At 42.5% G+C, this 26,647-nt stretch overlaps 1 protein-coding gene across 14 annotated transcripts in view; it reads left to right on the forward strand.

Moving 5' to 3' along the window:
* The window catches only part of LOC109907707 (ubiquitin-associated protein 2-like), a 77,441-nt gene that overhangs the window by 25,344 nt on the left and 25,450 nt on the right, over positions 1 to 26,647 (forward strand). For 8 of the 14 annotated variants that reach the window (XM_020505830.2, XM_020505832.2, XM_020505833.2 and 5 more), the window contains 13 exons: positions 155 to 209; positions 4,446 to 4,490; positions 7,161 to 7,267; positions 12,673 to 12,735; positions 12,856 to 12,908; positions 13,264 to 13,349; positions 15,444 to 15,621; positions 20,702 to 20,897; positions 21,146 to 21,435; positions 21,680 to 21,852; positions 22,047 to 22,155; positions 22,358 to 22,394; positions 22,729 to 22,927. In XM_020505830.2, coding sequence (XP_020361419.1) covers positions 155 to 209; positions 4,446 to 4,490; positions 7,161 to 7,267; positions 12,673 to 12,735; positions 12,856 to 12,908; positions 13,264 to 13,349; positions 15,444 to 15,621; positions 20,702 to 20,897; positions 21,146 to 21,435; positions 21,680 to 21,852; positions 22,047 to 22,155; positions 22,358 to 22,394; positions 22,729 to 22,927 — 1,591 coding nt within the window. The remainder of the gene's footprint in view (positions 1 to 154; positions 210 to 4,445; positions 4,491 to 7,160; positions 7,268 to 12,672; positions 12,736 to 12,855; positions 12,909 to 13,263; positions 13,350 to 15,443; positions 15,622 to 20,701; positions 20,898 to 21,145; positions 21,436 to 21,679; positions 21,853 to 22,046; positions 22,156 to 22,357; positions 22,395 to 22,728; positions 22,928 to 26,647) is intronic. The other 6 variants (XM_020505837.2, XM_020505845.2, XM_031793856.1 and 3 more) reach the window with 3 other exon arrangements.

Raw genomic sequence — 26,647 nt, forward strand, 5'->3', positions numbered from 1 at the left:
ATGTGCAGCTTGCACCGATTCCACTGTTGTAGGGTGCGCAATAAGATTTGAATATGCATTCAAGCAGGCAAATGTTCCACAAGGACAATGCATTGTATTTTCTGTAGTGTTATGTTTTTTTTCAATAGTGTAACTTGCCTGTCCCTCTCTCTAGGGGAAGAGCGTGAGCGAGGCAGGCGAGGGAGCAGGTTTTCAGCACAGGGCATGGGGTAAGTGAACACCTTTGCTGCTCACAGAGAGGGATTTATTTTCCTGCATACCTGTTGCCATGGTCACCAGAGAGCAGGACCTCAGCCTATTGTTAAGGCTTAATACATTGGCCAAATCAAGTTGAAATGCGGGGCTGTACATAAACCCTCATGTAACTCCACTGAGCTCTTCTGTCTCTGATTAACGGATTTGCATTAAAGTCAAATATAGATAGACCCACACCATATCTGTAACTCAATGGGTGGGCATTGAGATTGTTGCACATAGGGTTCTGCTCTGTGTCTGTGGCATATGGTGTGTTCTAGTTCCTTGTCCCTTCCCTTTGGGTTAAATGGGGCACAGGTTTGTATGTGTGAGTTGTGTGTTTTGTCTGTCAGTATGCATCATCTCACCCAACCCTGGTCATTGAGTGCCCTAGATGTCATCACATAAGGAAGCCTATATACTTTCAATTGCTTTGAAGTTGATCACAGTGCTGAGATTTTAAACCAGCTTTGATAATGAGTAGTATCAAATTCACTCAACATAAGACATATTAGTGTATCTTGTACAGTGGGGCAAAAAAGTATTTAGTCAGCCACCAATTGTGCAAGTTCTCCCACTTAAAAAGATGAGAGGCCTGTCATTTTCATCATAGGTACACTTCAACTATGACAGACAAAATGAGAAAAACAAATCCAGAAAATCACATTGTAGGATTTTTAATGAATTTATTTGCAAATTATGGTGGAAAATAAGTATTTGGTCACCTACAAACAAGCAAGATATTTAGCTTTCACAGACCTGTAACTTCTTCTTTAAGAGGCTCCTCTGTCCTCCACTCGTTACCTGTATTAATGGCACCTGTTTGAGCTTGTTATCAGTATAAAAGACACCTGTCCACAACCTTAAACAGTCACACCCCGAACTCCACTATGGCCAAGACCAAAGAGCTGTCAAAGGACCTGCACCAGGCTGGGAAGACTGAATCTGCAATAGGTAAGCAGCTTGGTTTGAAGAAATCAACTGTGGGAGCAATTATTAGGAAATGGAAGACATACAAGACCACTGATAATTTCCCTCGATCTGGGGCTCCACGCAAGATCTCACCCCGTGGGGTCAAAATTATCACAAGAACGGTGAGCAAAAATCCCAGAACCACACCTAGTGGATGACCTGCAGAGAGCTGGGACCAAAGTAACAAAGCCTACCATCAGTAACACACTACGCCGCCAGGGACTCAAGTCCTGCAGTGCCAGACGTGTCCCCCTGCTTAAGCCAGTACATGTCCAGGCCCGTCTGAAGCTTGCTAGAGAGCATTTGGATGATCCAGAAGAAGATTGGGAGAATGTCATATGGTCAGATGAAACCAAAATATAACTTTTTGGTAAAAACTCAACTCATCGTGTTTAGAGGACAAAGAATGCTGAGTTGCATCCAAAGAACACCATACCTACTGTGAAGCATGGGGGTGGAAACATCATGCTTTGGGGCTGTTTTTCTGCAAAGGGACCAGGACGACTGATCCGTGTAAAGGAAAGAATGAATGGGGCCATGTATCGTGAGATTTTGAGTGAAAACCTCCCTCCATCAGCAAGGGCATTAAAGATGAAATGTGGCAGTGTCTTTCAGCATGACCATGATCCCAAACACATCGCCCGGGCAATGGAGTGGCTTCGTAAGAAGCATTTCAAGGTCCTGGAGTGGCCTAGCCAGTCTCCAGATCTCACCCCCATAGAAAATCTTTGGAGGGAGTTGAAAGTCCATGTTGCCCAGCAACAGCCCCAAAACATCACTGCTCTAGAGGAGATCTGCATGGAGGAATGGGCCAAAATACCAGCAGCAGTGTGTGAAAACCTTGTGAAGACTTACAGAAAACGTTTGACCTCTGTCATTGCCAACAAAGGGTATATAACAAAGTATTGAACTTTTGTTATTGACCAAATACTTATTTTCCACCATAATTTGCTAATAAATTCATAAAAAATCCTACAATGTGATTTTTCTGGATTTGTTTTTCTCATTTTGTCTGTCATAGTTGAAGTGTACCTATGATGAAAATTACAGGCCTCATCTTTTTAAGTGGGAGAACTTGCACAATTGGTGGCTGACTAAATACTTTTTTGCCCCACTGTATGTCACTTTGTATTGAATTATAATTAACACTTAGTTGGCTATATAATTCGTCCTAGGTGTTAGGACTAGCATTTCGCGAGATGAGATGACAGTCTACTATTTCTAGGGTTGTCAAAGACCGGGCTTTGTGGGGTTTAGAAGGCTTTGTGGGGTTTAGAAGGCTTTGTGGGGTTTAGATGGCTTTGTGGGGTTTAGATGGCTTTGTGGGATTTAGATGAATGGGCGATGATAGGTTGGGCTCTTTCCCAGGGAGTGCAGCAGGTTTAAACGCTTCCTCAAAGTAGGGCTGGGCGATATGGCCTAAAAATCACATCTACATTTTTTTCAAACTTATGGGCGATTTTGTGTGTGTGTGTGTGTGTGTGTGTGTGTGTGTGTGTGTGTGTATAGATAGAGTATATGTGTGTGTGTGGACCCCCCTTCAAATTAGAGGATTCGAACATTTCAGCAACACCCGTTGCGGACAGGTGTATAAAATCAATCACACAGCCATGCAATCGCCATAGACACACTTTGGTAGTAGAATGGCCTTCCTGAAGAGCTCAGTGACTTTTGACGTGGCACCGTCATAGGATGCCACATTTCGAACAGGTCAGTTTGCCAAATTTCTGCTCTGCTAGAGCTGCCCCGGTCAACTAAGTGCTGTTATTGTGAAGTGGAAACATTGAGGAGCACCAACGGCTCAGCCGCAAAGTGGTAGCTCACGGAACGGGACAACTGAGTGCTGAGTGAAGCTCCAACATCTGGTGGACAGCCTTCCCAGAAGATTGGAGGCTGTTTGTAGGAGCAAAGGGGAGGACCAACTCCTAGACAGCTAGCACATAAGTCTGTGGCTAAAATGCTGCTAGCATACATGGTACTGCAATGCTGCGCTTGACAAACTGAGCATACATTTCATGTTCATTGTTACTCCCAAGTACAGTCTGCTAAGTTCTGAAATGTGGGAGTTGAGACCTAAAAAGGGTATTGTTACAAAGGTTAAGTTTTCCTCTATTACAGTAAAATGTCTCAATGTGTTTCGGTTTCTATATGACCGATTTTGTTGGCCCGAACCTCAAATGCAAATAGCGAGTTGAAACCGCTTGTCTGAGAGGAAGAAGTGATCTTTAGTTTCTTTGTTGTTGTGGGGGGCAGGGGGAGAGACTTGGAGTCTGTGTGCAAGTGGGAAGGTGCACACCGCACAGAAGGAATGAAGGAGATGAGCCCAAAAAGACACGCTCATAAAAACTGTTCGTTTTTTTTACCTTGACTCTTGCGATACAGGCATTAGAAACATTGCTCTGAAACATACATTCAAATTAATTATATATATCGCCCAGCCCTACCTCAGACAAACCTGCATGTAAATTTCATCCCTTTCAAATAATTAACACAGATTTATTTCTGAGGCATCTGGTTTGTGGGACATGAAAGAAAAATTAGCTGATCATAAAATATAAATAAATAATAATTTGCTTCAGCTGCGTCAGTCCTTAACTTGTTTCAACGTTAAAAAAAATGTCTTAATGTTCTACGGTTTAATAGGGAGACGTTAGCGGAGAGGGGGCAATGCCTTTGCTGTGGCAGAATGGCTCCAGTCAGCTGGCTTGTGTATGTGTCCGCAAGTTTGGCTTGGTCCGGATAGCAACTAACCTGGCGCGTGAGTGAGCCAGCGCCATAGGCTTGCATAGATGGACAGCCAGGCAGTTTGTTGCGTTGTCCCCAACATGCCTCTTTCTCATAGGTTGTGTCGCTTCCGCAGCTGCTCTTGTGTGGCCTTTGGGAGCCTGTGTTTGCAGTTTGCATGAGTGTGTTCTGATGGTTCTAACTGTGCTTCCTATCCTGATCATAATGCAATTATTGTTACTTATGGAACACAGTTTTCAGTTTGAGTGTTTGTTTGGCAGCCATGTTTCCCCTTTTTTAGTCTACCAGCTACACCTATAGAAAGTGACACTGCCCCAACAATGCAGTGGTTACAGATAATGTGTGTTGCAAAAGTGTGAGTGTAGTGACTTATCCATGCATGTGATTTCCTTACATTCCTCTGTAAAATAATGAATACTCTAAAACTACACACTGCATCCCCTACTGTCCCCGTTGTGCTGCTTGTAATCGTTGCTGTTGTTTTTCCTCTAAAGCCAGATTGATAAGGGGCCCAGATATGATTTTTCAGGAGAAGAGAGGTGAGTGCACCGCCACTGGTGTGTCAATCTTGCTATCTGTTGGGGGGGAACATTCTGCCAAATGCCACGAGAGAGAAAGATGGAGACAGACATACATGAAACAGGGTATCAGGGCAGACTAAACCAAAATGACATGCACCCTGGTAACACGATATGGAATTAAATGACAGCTGTCTTTTGAACATCGAGGGTATAACTGTTCACACAAGCCCCATAAGAAATCTAAGTGTATTGGTTGTGTACACAGCTTAGCAGGTGTTATAGTGCTGTAGTGAAAATGCTTATTTTTACTAGCTCCTAACATTGCAGTCGAATGTCAAAGAACTCAAATGTAAGGATGTTAAATAAAAAGCAAGAAATCAAGAATGGCAAGACGAATCCAATTAACCCAAATAGCACTGTAGCAGTATCAAAATGCAATCTTTACATAAGCACACTGGGTGGACTTTACACAAGCCTAACTAAGAATATGTACAACAGTAGATGTATTAGTGAGCTTTGTCAAGAATCCAGTATATACAGTGCATTCGTGTATACAGTGCATTCCGGAATTGCAATATACTTGACTTTTCCCACATTTTGTTACATTACAGCCTTATTCTAAAATGGATTAAATACATTGTTTTCCTCCTCAATCTACACACAACACCCCATAATGACAGTGAAAACAGGTTTTTAGAAATGTTTGCAAATGTATTAAAAATAAAAACGGATACCTTATTTACTTAAGTATTCAGACCCTTTGCTATGAGACTCAAAATTGAGCTCCGGTTTATCCTGTTTCCATTGATAATCCTTGATGTTTTTACAACTTCATTGGAGTCCACCTGTGGTAAATTCAATTGATTGGACATGATTTGGAAAGGCACACATAGAACAAACGCCAAACCATGATGTCGAAGGAATTGTCCGTATATCTGTGCCTCGACACAATAGTGTCGAGGCACAGATCTGGGGAAGGGTACCAAAAAATGTCTGCAGCATTGAAGGTCCCCAAGAACAGTGGCCTCCATTCTTAAATGGAAGCAGTTTGGAACCATCGACTCTTCCTAGAGCTGGTCGCCCGGCCAAACTGCGCAATCGGGGTCGAAGGGCCTTGGTCAGGGAGCTGACCTAGAACCCGATGGTCACTTTGACAGAGCTCCATAGTTCCTCTGTGGAGACGGGAGAGCCTTCCAGAAGGACAACCATCTCTGCAGCACTCCACCAATCAGGGTTTTATGATAGTGGCCATGACGGCCTGCTTGGAGTTTGCCAAAAGGCACCTAAAGGCTCTTAGACCATGAGAAACAAAATTCTCTGATGAAACCAAGATTGAACCCTTTTGCCTGAATGCCAAGCGTCACATCTGGAGGAAACTGGCACCATCCCTACGGTGAAGCATGGTGGTGGCAGCATCACGCTATGGGGATGTTTTTCAGCGGCAGGGACTGGGAGACTAGTCAGGATCGAGGGAACAATGCACCGAGTTATGTACAGCGAGATCCTTACTCCAGAGCACACAGGACCTCAGACTGGGGCAAAGCTTAACTTTCCAACAGGACAACGACCCTAAGCACACAGCCAAGACAAAACAGGAGTGGCTTTGGGACAATTCTCTGAATATCCTTGAGTGGCCCGGACTTGAACCCGATCGGAAATCTCTGGAGAGACCTGACAAAAGCCGTGCAGCGGCTCTCCCTAGCCCACCTGACAGAGCTTGTGAAGATCTGCAGAGAAGAAGAATGGTAGAAACTCCCCAAATACAGGTGTGCCACGCTTTTAGCGTCATACCCAAGAAGACTCAAGGCTGTAATTGCTGAAAAGTTCCAACAAAGTACCGATTTATAGGGTATTTTTTTGCTTTTTCATTATGGGATATCGTGTGTAGATTGAGGGGAAAAAACTATTTAATCCATTTTAGAATAAGGCTGTTAATGTAACAAAATGTGGAAAAAGTCGAGAGGCCTGAATAGTTTCCTATACGCTGTAAATAAATATGCAGTGTAACTAAAATGCAATGTACAGTAGTGCAAATATTAGAATAAGCTATGTTGGGGATACTGTATTTAAATACATTATGTGGAACAGGAGTTAGCAGTGGTTCACTCAACAGTCCCTCCCTACCGATATACAGCACCCCTGTTATTGTTGGTTCTCATTGGCAGCTCGTCAAACATGAGTAGTCTACATTCCAGTCAGATCCTGGAAACTTCTGAAGTCAGTCTACTAAACTCCGCTAGGTTGTAGTGCACTGTACAACTTGGTGCGCCGTACCATTTCTGTACCTGAGCCTGAAAGAAGCAAGAGAACAAAGTTAAGGATGTGCTTTTTTATTTTGCTCTATAATTGTCTCTGAAGCCATGACATGCGTCGAAAGACTTATGGAAGATGTTATGGTTTTTTTGCCACCGCACACAGTGCCAGAGAAAGAGTTGAGGAAAACGAAGCACTGACTGGATTATTCTTCCACTCCTTGGTTGTCCTCCAGTCTTTGAATCTGTTCGCCTGACATTTCTCCGATGAACTTTGTCTAACTGCGACACATCAGATCTCCTCAAAGACTTCCTCTCCTATCGCTCTGCTTGCTTACTTCCTCCTTTTAAAGTATATCTCCCCACAGTCAAATGTTCCTATTGGTAGACCCATAGGAAGTGGTTGTGCTCAAAACCACGGCTTCTTCTCTTGCAGAACGTTCAACCCGGCAGACTACGCTGAGCCGACCCAGACAGAGGAGAGCTACGGCAGGGGAAGCACCTGGAACAACACGGGCAACCTGGAGCCAGAGGAAGGAGCCAGTAAGGAACCCAGTTACTGCTCAGCCCCAGTCCAAAACCACCCCAACCTAGGCCTAGACACTTACTGTAGATCTACAAGATGGTGTTTTAGCAAGTGAGTGTTAGCAAAATGGTGGAAAGTCCATCTAGCTTATCTAGAGCCAGAGGAAGGAGCCATTAAGAAACCAAGCTACTGCTTGATCAAAAACACTCTTGGGATCTGATGGAGCTTAATCTGCCCGTCTTGGGAATGATCTGAGGTGTACTAGGATGCATGCAAGATCTATTCAGTTTTTTCTAAAGCTAGACAGCGTCAGTTAGCTTCACATTCCAGCTCAGGCTTCATCCGTACTACAATGGTGGATATTGCTTGTCCGCCTGCTTCTAACTCTAGCAGACTTGTAACCCCGTGTGCGTTTTGCACGTGGCTAGTTGAACGCCAAACTCTTCATTGAGACAATGCTGAAACATCAATCCATGGGCGACTCAATGCCACATTTTAATGTGTCAAAATGAAATAAAAGCTATTTTGCAAATTCATCAAGCTATGGTGTGAAATAGGCTTTTAGAAGTGCTGTCTTTATTGTATTGTTAATGCCGTCTTTGGTGTGCTTATTAATGCACAAAGCACCTTCTTCCGCTACTGTCGATTTTAATGTAATTTCATTAACCTGTCTGGGAACGCTAGTGGAACACCTCGCTAACCAATGAAATTACAGGGCGCCAAATACAAATCAACAGAAATCTCAAAAATCAAATTTCTCAAACATAATATTATTAGGCACCATTTTAAAGATACAATTCTCGTTAATCTAGCCAGTGTCTGATTTCAAAAATGCTTTACAGAGAAAGCTCCACAAACGATTGTTAGGTCTGCACCTCGTCACAGAAAAACACAGCCATTTTTCCAGCCAAAGAGAGGTGTCACAAAAAGCACAAATGGAGATAAAATGAATCACTAACCTTTGTGATCTTCATCAGATGAAACTCATAGGACTTCATGTTACACAATACATGTATGTTTTGTTTGATAAAGTGCATATTTATATCCAAAAATCTCAATTTACATTGGCGTGTTATGTTCAGTACTTCCAAAACATGCAGTGATTTTGCAGAGAGCCACATCAATTTAGAGAAATGCTCATTATAAATGTTGATGAAAATTCAAGTGTTATGCATGGAACTTTTAGATAAACTTTTCCTTAATGCAACCGCTGTGTCAGATTCCAAATGACTTTACGAAAAAAGCATACCATGTAATAATCTGAGTACGGCGCTCAGAGCCCAAACCAGTCAAAATAATTATCTGCCATGTTGTGCCGTCAACATTAGTCAGAGATAGCATGATAAATATTCACTTACCTTTGATCTTCATCAGAATGCACTCCCAGGAATCCCAGTTCCACAATAAATGTTTGATTTGTTCGATAATGTCCATATACCTCCTTTTGTTAGAGCGTTTAGTAAACAAATCGAAACGCGCATGCAACTTCCAGCGGAAAGGTCGGACAAAAATTCCAAAAAGTTATATTACTGGTCGTAGAAACATATCAAACGATGTATAGACTCAATCTTTAGGATGTTTTTATCATAAATGTTCAATAATGTTCCAACCGGAGAATTCCATTGTCTGTAGAAAAGCAATGGAACGAGAGCTAACAACATAGTGGGATATCGTCGTGAGCCCTTGGCTCTCTGCCAGACCTCTGACTCATTCCCTTCTCATTCAGCCCCCCTTCATAGTAGAAGCATCAAACAATGTTCTAAAGATGGTTCACATCTGGTGGAAGCCTTAGGAAGTGCAACATAGTGGGATATTGGTCATCTTCAATAGGGGCTGAGTTGAAATCTACAAACCTCAGATTTCCCGCTTCCTGTTTGGATTTTTTCTCAGGTTTTTGCCTGCCATATGAGTTCTGTTATACTCACAGACATCATTCAAACTGTTTTAGAAACTTCAGTGTTTTCTATCTAAGACTACTAATACTATGCATATATTAGCATCTGGGACTGAGTAGGAGGCAGTTCACTCTGGGAACGCTTTTCATCCAAAAGTGAAAATGTTGCCCCCAATGACGTTAAGTCATAGAAAAGTTTTACTGTGTGCGAAGTTTCAAATGCATTCTTTCATTACTAAATGTGAAAGGTATTTTAATAGTGGTGTAACGGTTCGGTACGTATTGCGGTTTTGGGGTCACGTTTTGATACAGCAGGATAATTAAATGCCATTCACAATGTTCCTTGCATTGTCTGTTGTGACTGGATTATTATGTTGGGCCTCAAGTTTCCACTCTGATGCTGCATGTGTAACCATGTGGGAGTAAATACCAGTTGGATGCATTCATGTGATTTGAAGTCGTTGAGAAACCATATGGTGTCAACCATAAACTAAAAGTACAGCAAGGGCCTAACAGGGCCACTCAGATTTTTTTACCAGCCAGTTGAAGCAGCAGACTAAAACTAATGTTGAAAACAACTGAGTTTATGAACAAAACAATGTAAATGAAAACGAGGACAGTCTCACTTTGTAGACTTTTGAGTAAATTAGACCAACTTGTATACCTGTGCGCAGCCCCCCAAAAATGTATTAACACTTCACTCATTGCACACAGGTCTCCTGCCAGGCAGCGTTTCTGCGCAGGGGGTGATTATATAGGATTTATATTTCTTTGTGCATTAAGCAGCTATGAAACAAAAGCAGAAATAGTTCTGCAGAATTTTTCTAGCTTGAACATAAGATTCAACAACTGAGACATGAACTGAACAAGTTCCACAGACATGTGACTAACAGAAATGGAATGTGTCCCTGAACAAAATCAAAAATAAGCCACCAGCTGCATTAACCTCTTGCAGCTCCCCCCCCCTACTTTGTGCAATTTCCGCCTGAAGACATACCCAAATCTAACAGCCTGTAGCTCAGGCACAGAACCAAGGGATTGGTACCATTTCAAAGAAAACACTCTGAAGTTTGTGTACATCTGTATATCTAGACTTAGATTTAGCTTTCCCTGACTTAGTCGCCATAATGATTGATATATAAACAGCTGAATCTGCGCATTCACCAAACACTGCAGTGCGTAATATGTGTAGCTTCTTCCGGTATGAAACTTCAATAGCGAATTACTCACTTTACGCTGAAGCTTATTACATGGGTTTACGCTGAAGCTTATTACATGGGTTGGTCTTGCAACACATAAACATGGCGTATTGCCGTTTAGCTCAGCTCATTGGCTATCTACCCAGCTAGATTTCAAGACAATCAGTGGTCATTGGGTTAAAAGACAGTCAATCAACGAAACAGTGGGCAAGTCATTGGTGCACAATAATGTCATGACTTGTTGTCTTCAAATCGGTTTATTTCAGTCAATACGTCCCGCGAAATGATTGTGTTTACAAACAAACCAGTTGATTGCAGTGAAACCAAACATGACTGGAAAAGTCACGTTCTGTGTGGGTTATTTACCTGGAATGTGTCGTCGAAAGTGGAATGAGACGGAATTCACGACACAGGCGGTTCACAAAATGTTTTGTGTTAGGCTATAAAAACGGATTTTATCAAACAAAAGATCATTCATTGTGTAACAATGAGCATTGGAATTGCAAACAGACGAAGATCGTCAAAGGTAAACTATTTATTTTAATGCAGTTTGTGATTATGTTACGCCTGTGCTGTTTTAAAATTGTATTTTTTTTTATGGGGCTCTATGCTCAGATAATCGCATCGTATCCTTTCGCAGTAAATCCTTTTTTAAAATCTGACAATGCAGTTGGATTAGCAAGATTCTAGGCTTTCGATACATGTGAGACACTTGTATTTTCATGAATGTTTAATATGACTGTTTATGTAGCGATCACCGTATGTTGTGGAATTTCAGCCCGCTAGCGGGTTCCGTGCGCAGAGAGGTTAAGTACTGTAGTGCATCTCTTCCTCATGGACTGCACCAGCGTTGCCAGTTCTTGCTGTGAGATGTTACCCGACTTTTCCACCAAGGCACCTGCAAGTTCCTGGACATTTCTGGGGGGGAATGGCCCTAGCCCTCACCCTCTGATCCAACAGGTCCCAGACCTGCTCAACTGGATTGAGATCTGGGCTCTTTGCTGGCCATGGCAGAACACTGACATTCCTGTTTTACAGGAAATCACGCACAGAACGAGCAGTATGGCTGGTGGCATTGTCATGCTGGAGGGTCATGTCAGGATGAGCACAGCGTTGAGATTGAGCTTGTTGTCATTGCAGGCAGTCTGATGATGCTGTGACACACCACCCCAGACCATGACGGACCCTCCATCTCCAAATCGAAACTGTTTGTTGCCATCCTGTACCTGTCCCTCAGGTGTGATGTTCGGATGTACCGATCTTGTGCAGGTGTTGTTACACATGGTCTGCCACTGCGAGGACGGTCAGCTGTCCGTCCTGTCTCCTTGAAGCGCTGTCTTAGGCGTCTCACAGTACGGACATTGCAATTTATTGCCCTGGACACATCTGCAGTCCTCATGCCTCCTTGCAGCATGCCTAAGGCATGTTCACGCAGTTGAGCAGGGACCCTGGGCATCTTTCTTTTGGTGTTTTTCATAGGACACTAAGAGGCCTTTCAACTGACTAAGTTTTCATAACTGTGACCTTAATTGCCTACCGTCTGTAAGCTGTTAGTGTCTTCACGACCGTTCCACATGTGCATGTTCATTAATTGTTTATTGAACAAGCATGGGAAACAGTGTTTAAACACTTTACAATGAAGATCTGTGAAGTTATTTGGATTTTTACGAATTATCTTTGAAAGACAGGGTCTTGAGAAAAAATCTGTTTCTTTTTTTGCTGAGTTTAGTTCCCCGTTGCTCCTAACTAATGGACTGTTTGAAATGTACCAATTAAGATTATAATTTTGATAAATGTTTGCTTAGGCTCTTGTTATAACGGAATAGCCTGACATGTTATTTTCAGCTCAGATTTACTCAAGAGGCACAGGCCTACAACGCAGTGTAGGCATAGCCTATAGGAGTTTTTATTTTGTAAAAAAAAAATGTACGTATTAATTTGGGTTCAGCGCAACCCGAGGTCTCAGTTCAACTGGACCAACTGGTATGAACATGTGTACAGTTACACCTTTATTTATTTTTTAAAATACACAATGTTTTTATAAAATATTTAATCAGTTTTCCTCAAATAAAGCGCATGAGGAGGTAGTCTTTGCAAGAAAGAGGGAATCTGATTTAATTGCTCCTCAACTCACGGCTCAGACACGTCATTCAGGATAAATGGAGTTAGCCAGGTTAGTTCTGAAGGATTTGTTGCTATAGAAATTTGCCTGGCTAAAAGGTGAGCTGCTTTCGTGTTACCGGTTATCCCTAGTTGAACTGAGAGATGACCAAAGTTCTCGCTAACTCCTCAATCACAGGTCTCACCTCTCACTTCTCCTTTCTTGTAGGGATTGAGTACACAGCGGGAGGAGAGGGAACAAATTACCAACCCAAATTTGACTCTGTCCCTAGTAAGATTGAACCACCATCTTCTGAGGCCCTAAACATCGCATCTCCTTTTCTGTTTGATGCCTGTTGGTTTGAAACCTAGTATTCAGTACAGTTTGTTTCTTTCTTTTACATTCCTATAGGTGCCTGGAGGAGTGCAACAGAAGAGTGGGGTACTGAGGACTGGAATGAGGACGTGAGTACCTTTTTTTACTATGCCTATTTATTGATTTGGTGGTATGCCTTGATGTACTGTCCATATTTTGGCAGATCCTCTTTTGACCAGTTTTTTTACACATTTTATGGACATTCTGCATATGTACCCAGATGTTCAAATAAGCCTGAACACTAAACTTGGTGTTGCTTATGCCCAAATAGCTACAGATCTAACAGAGGGTCTCTGGTGTTATATAGGGAACACTCCGATTGAAATACTCCAGCCATCTGCTTTATTCTTCTGTTTGTAGTTTTAGGTTAATGCATTTAGTTATGGCTTGATCCCTTTAATGCTGATACATTGATCTTAATCATTTCTCTGTCGTTCTCTCTAGCTGTCAGAGACCAAGATCTTCACAGCCTCCAGTGTGGCCTCCATGCCACTCCCCCGGGAGAATGTCACCATCACTGCAGGACAGCGGTGGGCAGGCCTGATGCGGCATGCAGACACACAAACAGCTAGTCAATCTACAGTCATGCTATCACACATATACAGTTGAAGTTTACATACACTTATGTTGGTGTCATAAAAATTTGTTTTACAACCACTCCACAAATTTCTTGTTAACAAACTATAGTTTTGGCAAGTCGGTTAAGACATCTACTTTGTGCATGACACAAGTAATTTTTCCAACAATTGTTTACAGACAGATTATTTCACTTATAATTCACTGTATCACAATTCCAGTGGGTCAAAAGTTTACATACACTTAGTTGACTGTGCCTTTTAAACAGCTTAGAACATTTCAGAAAATGATGTTGTGGCTTTAGAAGCTTCTTGACATAATTTGAGACAATTGGAGGTTTACCTGTGGATGTATTTCAAGGCCTACCTTCAAACTCAGCGCCTCTTTTCTTGACATCATGGGAAAATCAAAAGAAATCAGCCAAGACCTCAGAAAAAGAATTGTAGACTTCCACAAGTCTTGTTCATCCTTGGGAGCAATTTCCAAACGTGTGAAGGTACCACGTTCATCTGTACAAACAATAGTACGCAAGTATAAACAGTATGGGACCAGGCTGCCATCATACCGCTCAGGAAGGAGACGGGTTCTGTCTCCCAGAGATGAACGTACATTGGTGCGAAAAGTGCAAATCAATCGCAGAACAACAGCAAAGGACCTTGTGAAGATGCTGGAGGAAACAGGTACAAAAGTGTCTATATTCACAGTAAAACGAGTCCTATATCGACATAAGCTGAAAAACCGCTGAGCAAGGAAGAAGCCACTGCTCAAAAACTGCCATAAAAAAACAGACTACGGTTTGCAACTGCACATGGGGACAAAGAAATAGAAATGGAAAAATGTCCTCTGGTCTGATAAAACAAAAATAGAACTGTTTGGCCATAATGACCATTGTTATGTTTGGAGGAAAAAGGGGGAGACTTGCAAGCCGAAGAACACCATCCCAACCGTGAAGCACGGGGGTGGCAGCATCATGTTGTGGGGGTGCTTTGCTGCAGGAGGGACTGGTGCACTTCACAAAATAGATGGCTTCATGAGGGAGGAAAAGTCTGTGGATATATTGAAGTAACATCTCAAGACATCAGTTATAGCTTGGTCACAAATGGGTCTTCCAAATGGACAATGACCCCAAGCATACTTCCAAAGTTGTGGCAAAAAGGCTTAGGGACAACAAAGTCAAGGTATTGGAGCTGCCATCACAAAGCCCTGACCTCAAGCCTATAGAAAATTTGTGGGCAGAACTGAAAAAGCGTGTGTGAGCAAGGAGGCCTAGGAACCTGACTCATTTACACCAGCTCTGTCAGGAGGAATGGGCTAAAATTCACCCAACTTATTGTGGGAAGCTTGTGGAAGGCTACTTGAAATGTTTGATCCAAGTTAAACAATTTTAAGGCAATGCTAACAAATACTAATTGAGTGTATGTTAACTTCTGACCCACTGGGAATGTGATGAAAGAAATTAAAACTGAAAGAAATGATTCTCTACTATTATTCTGACATTTCACTTTCTTAAAATAAAGTGGTGATCCTAACTGACCTAAGACAGGGAATTTTTACTAGGATTTAATGTCAGGAATTGTTAAGAACTGAGTTTAAATGTATTTGGCTAAGATTTATTTGGCTGAACTCCTCACCCACTCACTGAAAGCCATGCATTTTTGTTATAAGGGTGTGTATCTTGTCTCATGTCCATTTAAACAATTCATCTTCAACATCACCAAACTGCAGTCTAGTCATATGGCCAAAGTTACTGAGAAAATCAATTTTTGTAATTCAAGCACTTGTGTTATGCCTATGATTTTAAGCTCTGTATCTGGTTTCATCAACCCCAAAATGTACTGTACTATAATACATACAATTGGTTAGCTAACACGAATCAGAACAACGTCTGTTGCACAGACCCTGTAATAGGTTAGCATTCTGTCCAGGGGGTGTACTTGTACATCAAGCTGACTCGCGCTACAGAAGCAAGAGATGAACTACTGCCCTATGGGCCATTCTGGCTTGGACAAGGCTAATTACTAATGATTTCTGACCTCTGTCCCCTGCAGGATTGACCTGGCTGTGCTGCTGGGGAAGACTCCCCCATCCTCCTCAGAGGCCCTGGGCCCCATGAAAGCCAGCCAGCCCCCCTCTCTCCCCCAGTCACTGGTTTTCAGCAACTCCAAGCAGGGTGTGCCGCTGTCACAACCCCCCTCCAGCAGCACCCTTTACAACCAGCACAGCGTGGTGAGCCCACAGGACACACACTAGCTTCTTCTCAATTCTAAATTTTTCTGACTGTACTTAAAGTGGATCTGACCGCGTTTTAACTACTTTGTCCAAAAATATAAAATTCACAGTTTCTTCTACCAAACCAACTTGAGGTTCTAAAAATATGTTCTATTTGACTCAACATTCCAGGATGTACAGTAAGGCATTGTTGGCAGAATAGATGGCTGCAGTTCAGTGTATGATTAATATCATTCTCCAATCCATTTCTTTGTAGTCCAGAGAATATTTTGCTATCTGGTTGTAAATCACAGTTGGCCTGGTACATTGTTTGCTGCCTTCATTCAGGATGCGCTGTTTGTTTCAATGACTCAATATTCTGGCCAAAAACTGACATGTAACTAAGCCTGGGAATGTCAATTAGGGCTGAGGGGTATACTGTATTTGACAATATACCGGTATTGATGCACAAACTGGTTTGTTTACCTTCTATAATGGTATTTGAATGTTTGGTTTGCTAAATGTGATATGCTGTGTGTAATGTCTATTTTTATAGTTTACTCCACTACTTGAGTCCTCTCTCTTTCTCCATGCCGCTTTCCACACAGACCTAGTCCCTCCCCCTTTACTCAAGGAGCTCATTTGTTGTTCCTCGACCAAGAGACACTTGCGTTCAGTGGTCAATGCAGCACATGCAACAATGATGACAACGATGCTGTTTTCACTTTGCTTCTTAATATAAATCCACTAGCGTTCTATAATTACACTATTAGTTTGTTTCTTACATCTGCAAATGGCTAGTTTGTCTTAGCAAGATGGACCTAAATCGTGTTAGCCGCTAATCGCTAGCCGACTGGCTATCTAGCTAGCTAATAAATGTACTAAGTCAGAGCAAATGTAACTAGCTATACAGCCTGATAATACCAGTGATGGTGTCGACCCAATCGGCATGTTTGTGCAACAGTAAATGTTTGTGCAACTTCTAAATCAAAGAGGAATATGCATTGCATGAATGTTAGCTACATGAATAGCTAAGAGAGAACATTCAATGTAGCCAAATATTACAGGGTCCCCTAGGAAACACTTGTCAACAGTTTGGTTGCTACCCTGTCACAATAACTGTTCACTGGAATTTTCATTCGTTATGTCAGACTGTATTCAAAGTGCCCACTTTTAAATTCTAACTATAGATTTAGAGTAATTCCATTTCCAAGATTCCTACAGTGTTTTGCTCAAATCGGAATTGCAACATTTGGTTAAAAATAATGCTGAGATTGTTTTCCCATATCGTGAAGCCCTTACGTGACAGTGTGAAAATGATCTCAAATGAGTGCAGGAAATGCAGAGCTTGATAATGCTGAAGATAATTGTTGGTTGAATTGAACAGTATAAAGCAATCAGAATAGAGAAAGACCCATTGAAATGACTTAATATTAATACAACATAATATTGTCTTATTTTTTTATACCCAATATGATATTTTAGCCATATCGCCCAGCCCTAATGTCAATACAATCAAACTAGCAAGGGCAATGATCCCAAGTCAGTCATAATGTAGCTAATAGGCTAGCATATCTATTTATGGAGCAAGCTAAAAACACAGAGCCTAACGATAGCTAGCTTCTAGGAGGATGTCATTGGAGCAGTTGGTGAGTGAGTGACTTTTTCCCCTCATAACATTTTTCACTGGCTACACAGCTAGAGATGCAGCTAGGTTAGCTAGCCAGAAATGTGAATCACTATGCTGAACCTTGAACGACTGTTATCCAGTTAGCCAGAGTCAATTTGCGAATGCAAGATATGCTATCAACTCCGATTTCAGAGCACTCTCATCTGTGTGCCAGAGTGAAGAATAACAGATACATTTACGAACGTGTAACACCTGCAGAATATGACTGGTGTCAGTAAACAAAGGCAAAATAAAAAGGTTATGGTTAGTCAAGAACGCTCCAGATAACATGTAAACAGCCTAACCAGCTCTGCTATGGCAAGTAAAATGGTCAGAGTGAGGTGTTCTCTCATTTGTGTCCGGAAGTAACAAGCTAGCCAACTTTAGCCTGTTAGCTTGGGTTCTTGGTTGGGATAAGAACATTCCTATTAGCATTAGCAGGCAAGCTGCAGAAGGAAGAACAGGCTACTTACTATTTATTCCCCATTGTTTATTAGTGCAGTTGTGATGGCCCACTAGCAGAAAAAGTTTGAGGGTTTATCTAATGTTCCTTCGTTAGATTTTAGCTCATCTTCCTCTGGCTAGCATTAGTTGTTGATCTTGTTGGCCTGCCTTTTTATGGTTGTTTGATCAATAGGACTGTAAAGTTCCCAAATGTAAGAGGACTCCCATGGTATTTACATACAGAACCAGTCAAATGTTTGAACAACTACTCATTCAAGGGTTTTTCTTTATTTTGATTATAGACATCAAATCTATAAATTAACACACATGGAATTATGTAGTAACCAAAAAAGTGTTAAACAAATCCAAATATATTTTATATTTTTGACTCTTCAAAGTAAATCAACTTCACCTGGAATGCTTTTCCAACAGTCTTGAAGGAGTTCCCACATATGCAAAGCAGTTGTTGGCTACTTTTCTTTCACTCTGCGGTCCAACTCATCTCAATCATCTCAATTGAGTTGAGGCCAGGTCATCTGAAGCAGCACTCCATCACTCTCCTTCTTGGTCAAATTGGCCTTACACAGCCTGGAGGTGTGTTGGGTCATTGTCCTGTTGAAAAACGAATTATATTCCCACTAAGTGCAGACCAGATGGGATGGTGTGGTAGCCATGCTGGTTAAGTGGGCCTTGAATTCTAAATAAATCACTGACAGTGTCACCAGCAAAGCGCCATCACACCTCCTCCATGCTTCACGGTGGGAACCACACATGCGGAGATCATCTGTTCACCAACTCTGCGTCTCATAAAGAAACGGCGGTTGGAACCAAAAATCTCAAATTTGGGCTCAGCAGACCAAAGGACAGATTTACACCAGTCTAATGACCATTGCTCGTGTTTCTTGGCCCAAGGAAGTCGCTTCTTCATATTTGTGTCCTTTAGTGGTTTCTTTGCAGCAATTAGACTATGATGGCCTGATTCATGCAGTCTCCTCTGAACAGTTGATGTTGAGATGTGTCTGTTACTTGAACTCTGTGAAGCATTTATTTCGGCTGCAATCTTGAGGTGCAGTTAATTGCTGATTTCTGAGGCTGGTAACTCTAATGAACTTATCCTCTGCAGCAAAGGTAATTCTGGGCCTTCCTTTCCTGTGGTGGTCCTCGTGAGAGCCAGTTTCATCATGGCGCTTGATGGTTTTTGCAACTGCACTTGAAGAAACGTTCAAAGTTCTTGAAATTTGACTGACCATGTCTTAAAGTAATGATGGAATGTCATTTCTCTTTGCTTATTTGAGCTGTTCTTATTTGAGCTGCCATAATATGGACTTGGTCTTTTAACAAATAGGGCTATCATCTGTATACCACCCCTACCTCGTCACAACACAAATTATTAACAAGTTACACCTGTTAATTGAAATGTGTTCCAGGTGACTACCTCATGAAGCTGGTTGAGCGAATTCCAAGTGTGTGCAAAGTTGTTATCAAGGCAATAGGTGGCTACTTTGAAGAATCTCAAATATATAATGGATTTTGATTTGTTTAACAATTTTTTTGGTTACTATATGATTACATGTGTGTTATAGTTTCATAGTTTATGTCTTCTACAATGAAGAAAATAGTGAAAATAAAGAAAAACCCTTGAATGAATAGGTGTCCAAACTTTTGACTGGTACTATATTTGCAGAAATCTGTGTATTTGGTGGCTTTCGCAGAATGCTTTCTAATCTAAAGTTGTGCTGTTGCAACTGCCTGTAAAGACACAGTCCCATTCAAAGTGAATGATGGCAGGCCCATGTGGCAAATGGCTTGTTTTATAAAGGCCTACTGTAGCTCTGATTTGGCTATGGTGCACCGGTCTGCGTAAACTTGGGTCATGGACGAGACAAATGTTTTTATTAGGTTTTATATACTGTAGTGACTATTAATTGTCCAATCGCACGGCCGCTTTCCCACTCTATATTAATGTGAGGTCAGGGGCATCCTGTTTTCAATGATCATCCTTGATGTTTCTACTTGATTGGCGTGCATGTCAGAGAAAACACCAAGCCATGAGGTCGAAGGAGATGTCCGTAGAAATTTGAGACAGGATTGCGTCAAGGCACAGATCTGGGGAAGGGGTACCAAAACATTTCTGCAGAATTGAAGGTCCCCAATAACACAGTGGCCTCCATCATTCTTAAAGGGAAGAAGTATGGAACCACGAAGTCTCTTCCTAGAGCTGGCCGCATGGCCAAACTGAGCAATTGTGGGTGAAGGGCCTTGGTCACGGAGGTGACCGAGAAAGATGAATGGAGCAAATTACAGAGAGATCCTTAATAAAAACCTGCGTCAGAGCGCTCAGGACCTCATACTGGGGTGAAACTTAACTTTCCAACAGGACAACAATCCTAAGCACACAGCCAAGTCAATGCAGGAGTCTCTAAATGTCCTTGAGTGGCCCAGCCAGAGCCTGGACTTAGCTGTGCAGCGACGCCCCCATCTACGTGTGCAGCGACGCTCCCCATCCAGCCTGACAGAGCTTGAGTGGATCTGCAGAGAAGAATGGGAGAAACTTCACAAATATAGGTGTGCAAAGCTTGTAGTGTCATACCCAAGAAGACTCAAGGCTGTAATCGCTGCTAAAGGTGCTTCAACAATATACTGAGTAAAGGGTCTATATACTTATTTAAATGTGCTATTTCAGTAGATAAAAAAAAATATATATAAATACTTTTGCTATAATTTTAAACTTTTTTCTATGTCATGGAGTATTGTGTGTAGATTGAGGGGGGGGGGGGGGGGGGGGAGGAACAATTTAAGTGGAAAATGTCAAGGTGTCTGACTACTTTCCGAATGCATAATAAGACTTACGGCAATGTTATTAAAATCCAGTCAGTTCCACTTTAAGTGTTCAAGCAATAAACCAGCACAGCTGTTCTATTCTGTTCCACACTCATTCCTAAAACTTGCAGAATGTCAGTTCCTCCTCTTTTCTTCCCATTGCAGGTGAGCATGCTAAGCAAGGGCTTCAGTGAAGTAGGGGACCCTAAAGGAGGCAGCACAGGGACGACCAGCGGCTCCCAGTTCTTGGAGCAGTTTAAGACTGCCCAGGCCTTGGCTCAGCTGGCTGCCCAGCACTCCCAAACAGCACAGCCTTCCCCCTCCTCCTGGGACACCAGCCCTGCAGCTCTGGGCCAGTATGGTAAGAGGACACTCAGGGAGATACTGGGACTATAGAGGCAGTTTGGATGGTTGTCAAGTAAAGTAGGGGGTGTATATAGAGGCTAGACTGACTTTGGTTTGCAGAGAGTTAGAAATGCCTACATGACTGGTATTTCTGTTTATGAAGAGGACACAGGTTAATTGCCCTATGCAAGGTTCAGATTCAGATATTTGTTTTAAGTTTATAGCCATTTATAGCCACCTTCCTTTCTCTAATCACCTCCCCAGACATGAACGCCCAGCCGGAGCCTGCGGCCCATAGCCCCTTCACAAAGCGCCAGCCCTACCAATCCACCTCCGTGTTGGATGCCTTCCTCCCCCCTTCTGTCTCCTCCCTTCCCCCACAGAGCACCCCCTCGTCCCTCATGGCGCCCCCCATGTCCTCCCTCCCCAAAATGACAGTGCCCCCTGGGCAGCAGGTGTCCCCTAGCTCGCCGGACGCCCAGGGCTCCAGCCCCCTGCCATTGCAGCAGCACAAGCTCAAGCAGCAGAAGAAGAGGACCTCCATCACCACCAAGGTAACAGCTCAACACTGATACAAAGACGATGTAAAGAGAGTGAATGGCCGATCATGCTGAACCCAGCTTCTAATTATTTTCCTCAGGTAACACTAGCTCACTCGCAGCAAACAGTGAGCACAAATTCACTTTACTTTCAGCACTCTTTGCCTAACACCTATGTATCCCTACCTCTCCCTACTTTTTCATAACTTAATTTCCTTGCTTTCACTGACATCAACCATTTTATTATATTTTATTCCAGATCCCAGCGACGCCGGTGGAGATGCCTGGCTCGGCAGACATCTCTGGGCTCAACCTGCAGTTTGGAGTGCTGCAGTTTGGCTCTGAACCCGTGCTCCAGGAGTACGACATCATCCCCGCCACCACCTCACCAGGCTGCCAGGTTCAGAACTGCCTCTACACAAGCCCCAGCAGGTGAGCACTCATCTCAGTCATACCAGACACAGCACAATTTGTGTAAGATGGGGTCTTGTACAACTATAACACCACAAACAGACCCATGTGAAGCATCTCTTGTCACTTGGCTCCACTTGAGTTTTGAGACTGGACTCCTTCTCCTTTTTCAAAGTAGCCTTTGGCTTTATATAATCACCCTGCTTTTCCTCCAGTGAGGCAACTCCCTCCCTGTCCAACCCCAGTCAGATGGACATGTATGACCAGAGGGCTCCTCAGGCCCGACGCTACCCCACCGTCTCCTCCCCGCAGAAAGACATTGAGGTGAGCCTCCATTCATTCATTGCGCCGTTCATATCGCTATTCCTCCACTCATATTGTGTTTATTCCTAGATAAATACAAAATAAATTGCTCTGTTCACTTTTCTTTGAACAGCTCCCTCTGTTACTGAATGGACTGTTGCTATGGAAATGTCTCATCTATGTTACTGTACCCTACCAAGCCCACTTGAACTTGTTTTTTCAGAATGGATTCAGTTCAGTACATACGCAATCTGTAGAAGGTGAGTCATTTTGGTAGTTGTGTGGGTTTGCAGTGAAGGAAGTCTGAATATATGGGAGTTATGGCCGTCATGGCAACTGTGTGAAGTGGTACTCCGCTACCATGCATTTCCTGGATGTAGGTTAAGTACTCTGGAACCATGGCCTGTTATTTTGTGGTCCTCGGTTAGTATTATGGCTATTCATTCAAAGTAACCCTTAAAGAGGAAACGGCTTGGAATGGCAATCTATGGACAATCTCCCCAATCAGACTGTATGTGTATTGTAGAGCTTTTGTCGATCTGGGTTGGCACTAATTCCAGAATCCATCTCTCCCTCCATCTTGTCTCTGTTCAGTCTGCCCACCTGCAGCAGGATCTGCAGTGTCTGTGAAGTCAGCCTCTGATTCGGCCACACCCATGTCAGTCTCCATGGCTACACTGACAGACAGTGGCTCAGGGCCCGCCTCTTTGTTGACCACATCAATGCAATCGTCACTCAGCGCTCTGGGGCACAATGAAGACCTGCCCCCGAATACCATGTCTCAGCACAGCAAGTAAGGAGGGTACCCTGGATGGTTTGAACAAAGGGCTTGAGTGTCATTTTTATATAAATATATATTCCGTTTTTTCAGCTTTCATTTTGCAGAAATATTTAATATACATTTCATGGCTTACAATATCAGAATACTTCACACAGTCATGTCTTTAGATGGGTCATGTACATTTATACATTTTTAGAAGGAAGTGCTTGGTCCCAGGGACCCAAAAGGGTGCACCATCCTCATACACCCAACCCCAATGAGAGGTTTGAGTCCCGAGGGCCAGCACCAGCTGAGGTATACGGACAGATATGGTAGCAGATTCTCAGCTGTACCAAGCCATCCACACAATGAGTGCAAATGACAACAAAAGAAACATCAGTCAGTCAAGCAATTTATAAATCGAAAGGAAGGTCTGGCATTTGTAGGTCTATGAAGGCCCCCCCAGGTGGAATGAAATGCATAATTTCCTTTTTAAAGTATAATATATATTTTCTAGTTTTAAAAAGTGAATTAAATACTGCACTCACTTTCCACTCAAGAATTTGTCTCTTGGCAAGGATAGTAGAGAAAGCAATTGCAGCCTGCACTGCCTGGACAGCATTAAATCAGTAGGTGGTAGACCAAAAGGTGCCACCAAATCAAATTTTATTTGTCACATGTGCCGAGTACAACATTTGTAGATCTTACCGTGAAATGCTTACTTACTAGTCCTTAAGCAACAATGCAGTTTTAAGAAAAACGAGTTCAGAAAAATATTTACTATATAAATTGAAGTAAAAAAATTAGAGGGCAACAATAAGATAACGTGGCTATATACAGGGGGTACCGGTACTGCGTCAATGTGCGGGGGTACAGGTTTGTCAAGGTAATTGAGGTAATATGTACATGTAGGTAGGGTTAAACTGACTATGCATAGATAATAAACGGGACCTAGACTTTTTGGACCTAGACTTGGCGCTCCAGTGCCACTTGCGCCAAGTCTGGTATAGAGGTCCTGGATGGCAGGAAGCTTGGCCCCAGTGATGTATTGGGCCGTATGCACTACCCTCTGTAGCGCCTTGCAGTTGGAGGCCGAGCAGTTGCCATACCAGGCGGTAATGCAAGCATGTAGAGGTCTGTAATTTGTATCATAGGTACACTTCAACTGTGAGAGACGGAATCTAAAACAAAAATCCAACTAAGGAGTGGCTCCGTAAGAAGCATCTCAAGGTCCTGGAGTGGCCTAGCCAGTCTCCAGACCTGAACCCAATAGAACATCTTTGGAGGGAGCTGAAAGTCCGTATTGCCCAGCGACAGCCACGAAACCTGAAGGATCTGGAGAAGGTCTGAATGGAGTGGGCCAAAATCACTGCTGCAGTGTGTGCAAATCTAGTCAAGAACTACAGGAAACGTATGATCTCTGTAATTGCAAACAAAGGTTTCTGTACCAAATATTAAGTTCTGCTTTTCTGATGTATCAAATACTTATGTCATGCAATAAAATGCAAATGAATTACTAAAAAAATCATACAATGTGATTTTCTGGATTTTTGTTTTAGATTCCGTCTCTCACAGTTGAAGTGTACCTATGATAAAAATGACAGACCTCTACATGCTTTGTAAGTAGGAAAACATGCAAAATCGGCAGTGTGTCAAATACTTGTTCTCCCCACTGTATGTATTGAGGGCATCCGAGATCTAGATAACCAGAAAAAATAAACCTGATCCAACTATTCTCCTACCACTCCAGCTGGCTTTCAAAGACTGCCATTACTCTCCTGAAGTTGCCGGTAAAAGGCTACACGAGGAGTCGGCAACCCTTCCCATGAGGAATGCAAATGTATCTTACCATTTATACCAATCTATTCATCTGCACATTTTCGTGAAACAATTGAATGTATAGGCATCTCAAAATCATTGTCATGTGGTTAATCAAAATTCTATAAAAATGTAAATGAAAATTATTACAAACCTATAAAGTAACTTCTATTGCCATTGCCTACTATATATAAAAAAAAAAGGTCTACTTAAACCCAACAAATAATATCTTACATGGCCTGTCTGCAATGAATTTGAAACATTGTATAAACTTTTAACTTTAGTCCAGTCTGAAGCTTGCTAGCAAACTTGCAACATTGTAAAAAATATTCTGGGCCCTCAGTTTTCCGCCCCCATGAGCTCGGGACAGACACAGCTGTAGGTTATTTGCGCAAGGGATAAGAAGCAGTGCTTGCCTTTGGCAGGCGCTCACCGGAGCAGAGTACCGGCACCTCAAATGTTCTACTGCTTGATCTCCCTGTTCCTCTTAAATAATATTAGCTCAAAAGTATTGTGGAGCTCCTCCACCTAAATATAAACAGTACCAGCCCAAAATGAGAACCGGAACCTATTTCAGTCTAGTCAAGCACTGATAAAATAGTGCTTATGACGTTTCCATTGGATCAGAGTATGACATTTTTTCCCTTTCACGTTGAGTGGTTATTGAAAAGAGAGCTGGAAAGATTTTTCAAATACATTGAGGAACTATTGTAATGGATGTAAAAACAGACCCTGCTTGCTGTTTGAGGTGAAGAAAACATTACTTTGAAAAGCTCCACAGGTCATTTCGTGGTGGTGTGTTAAGTCAATCAGAAATACTATCAGATCCCCAAATGGGCATATTTTGTATGCCTACATTTGTGCGCAGGCCAGGTAGCCTATAGGTCTACTTCTATGCATACGCGTCCTTACTCAACATTGACAGGAGAGCTCCAAACAAAAGAAAATGACTGAATTGACAAAACTCGTAAATGGAATGAAATAAACCAAAACGTGTTACTCAATTGTAGCACAGGTTGTGCACACTGCAAACAATGTGTCCACTCTGAAAAGGAGAACATTAAGACTGGAATGATAATATTGAATGTATTAAAAGCTCGATTTGGCCACTGCATGTCTCTAGAGACTCGGCAATTGCGTCACACCCTCGGCATGGAGCCTCTGACTGCCTCAGCAATTGATTAGTTCACTGAGATGTATATGTGTGTGTATATATAAACTCAGCAAAAACAGAAATGACCCTTTTTCAGGACCCTGTCTTTCAAAGAATTTGTAAAAATCCAAATAACTAAACAGATCTTCATTGTAAAGGGTTTAAACACTGTTTCCCATGCTTGTTCAATGAACCATAAACAATTCATGAACATGCACCTGTGGAACGGTTGTTAAGACACTAACAGCTTACACACGGTAGGCAATTAAGGTACAGTTAAACTTAGGACACTAAAGAGGCCTTTCGACTGACTTTGAACACCAAAAGAAAGATGCCCAGGGTCCCTGCTCAACTGCGTGAACGTGCCTTAGGCATGCTGCAAGGAAGCATGAGGACTGCAGATATGGGCAGGGCAATAAATTGCAATGTCCGTAATGTGAGACTCCTAAGACAGCGCTACAGGGAGACAGGACGGACAGCTGATCGTCCTCGCAGTGGCAGACCACGTGTAACAACACCTGCACAGGATCGGTACATCCGAACATCACACCTGCGGGATAGGTACAGGATGGCAACAACAACTGCCTGAGTTACACCAGGAACGCACAATCCCCCTATCAGTGCTCAGACTGTCCGCAATAGGCTGAGAGAAGCTGGACTGAGGGCTTGTTGGACCAGACAGGACTGGCAAAAAGTCTCTTCGCTGTTGAGTCACGGTTTTGTCTCACCAGGGGTGATGGTCGGATTCGTGTTTATTGTCGAAGGATTTAGCGTTACACCGA

This window comes from Oncorhynchus kisutch, linkage group LG17 (genome assembly GCF_002021735.2).
Source record: "Oncorhynchus kisutch isolate 150728-3 linkage group LG17, Okis_V2, whole genome shotgun sequence".
Taxonomy (NCBI): Eukaryota; Metazoa; Chordata; class Actinopteri; order Salmoniformes; family Salmonidae; genus Oncorhynchus; species Oncorhynchus kisutch.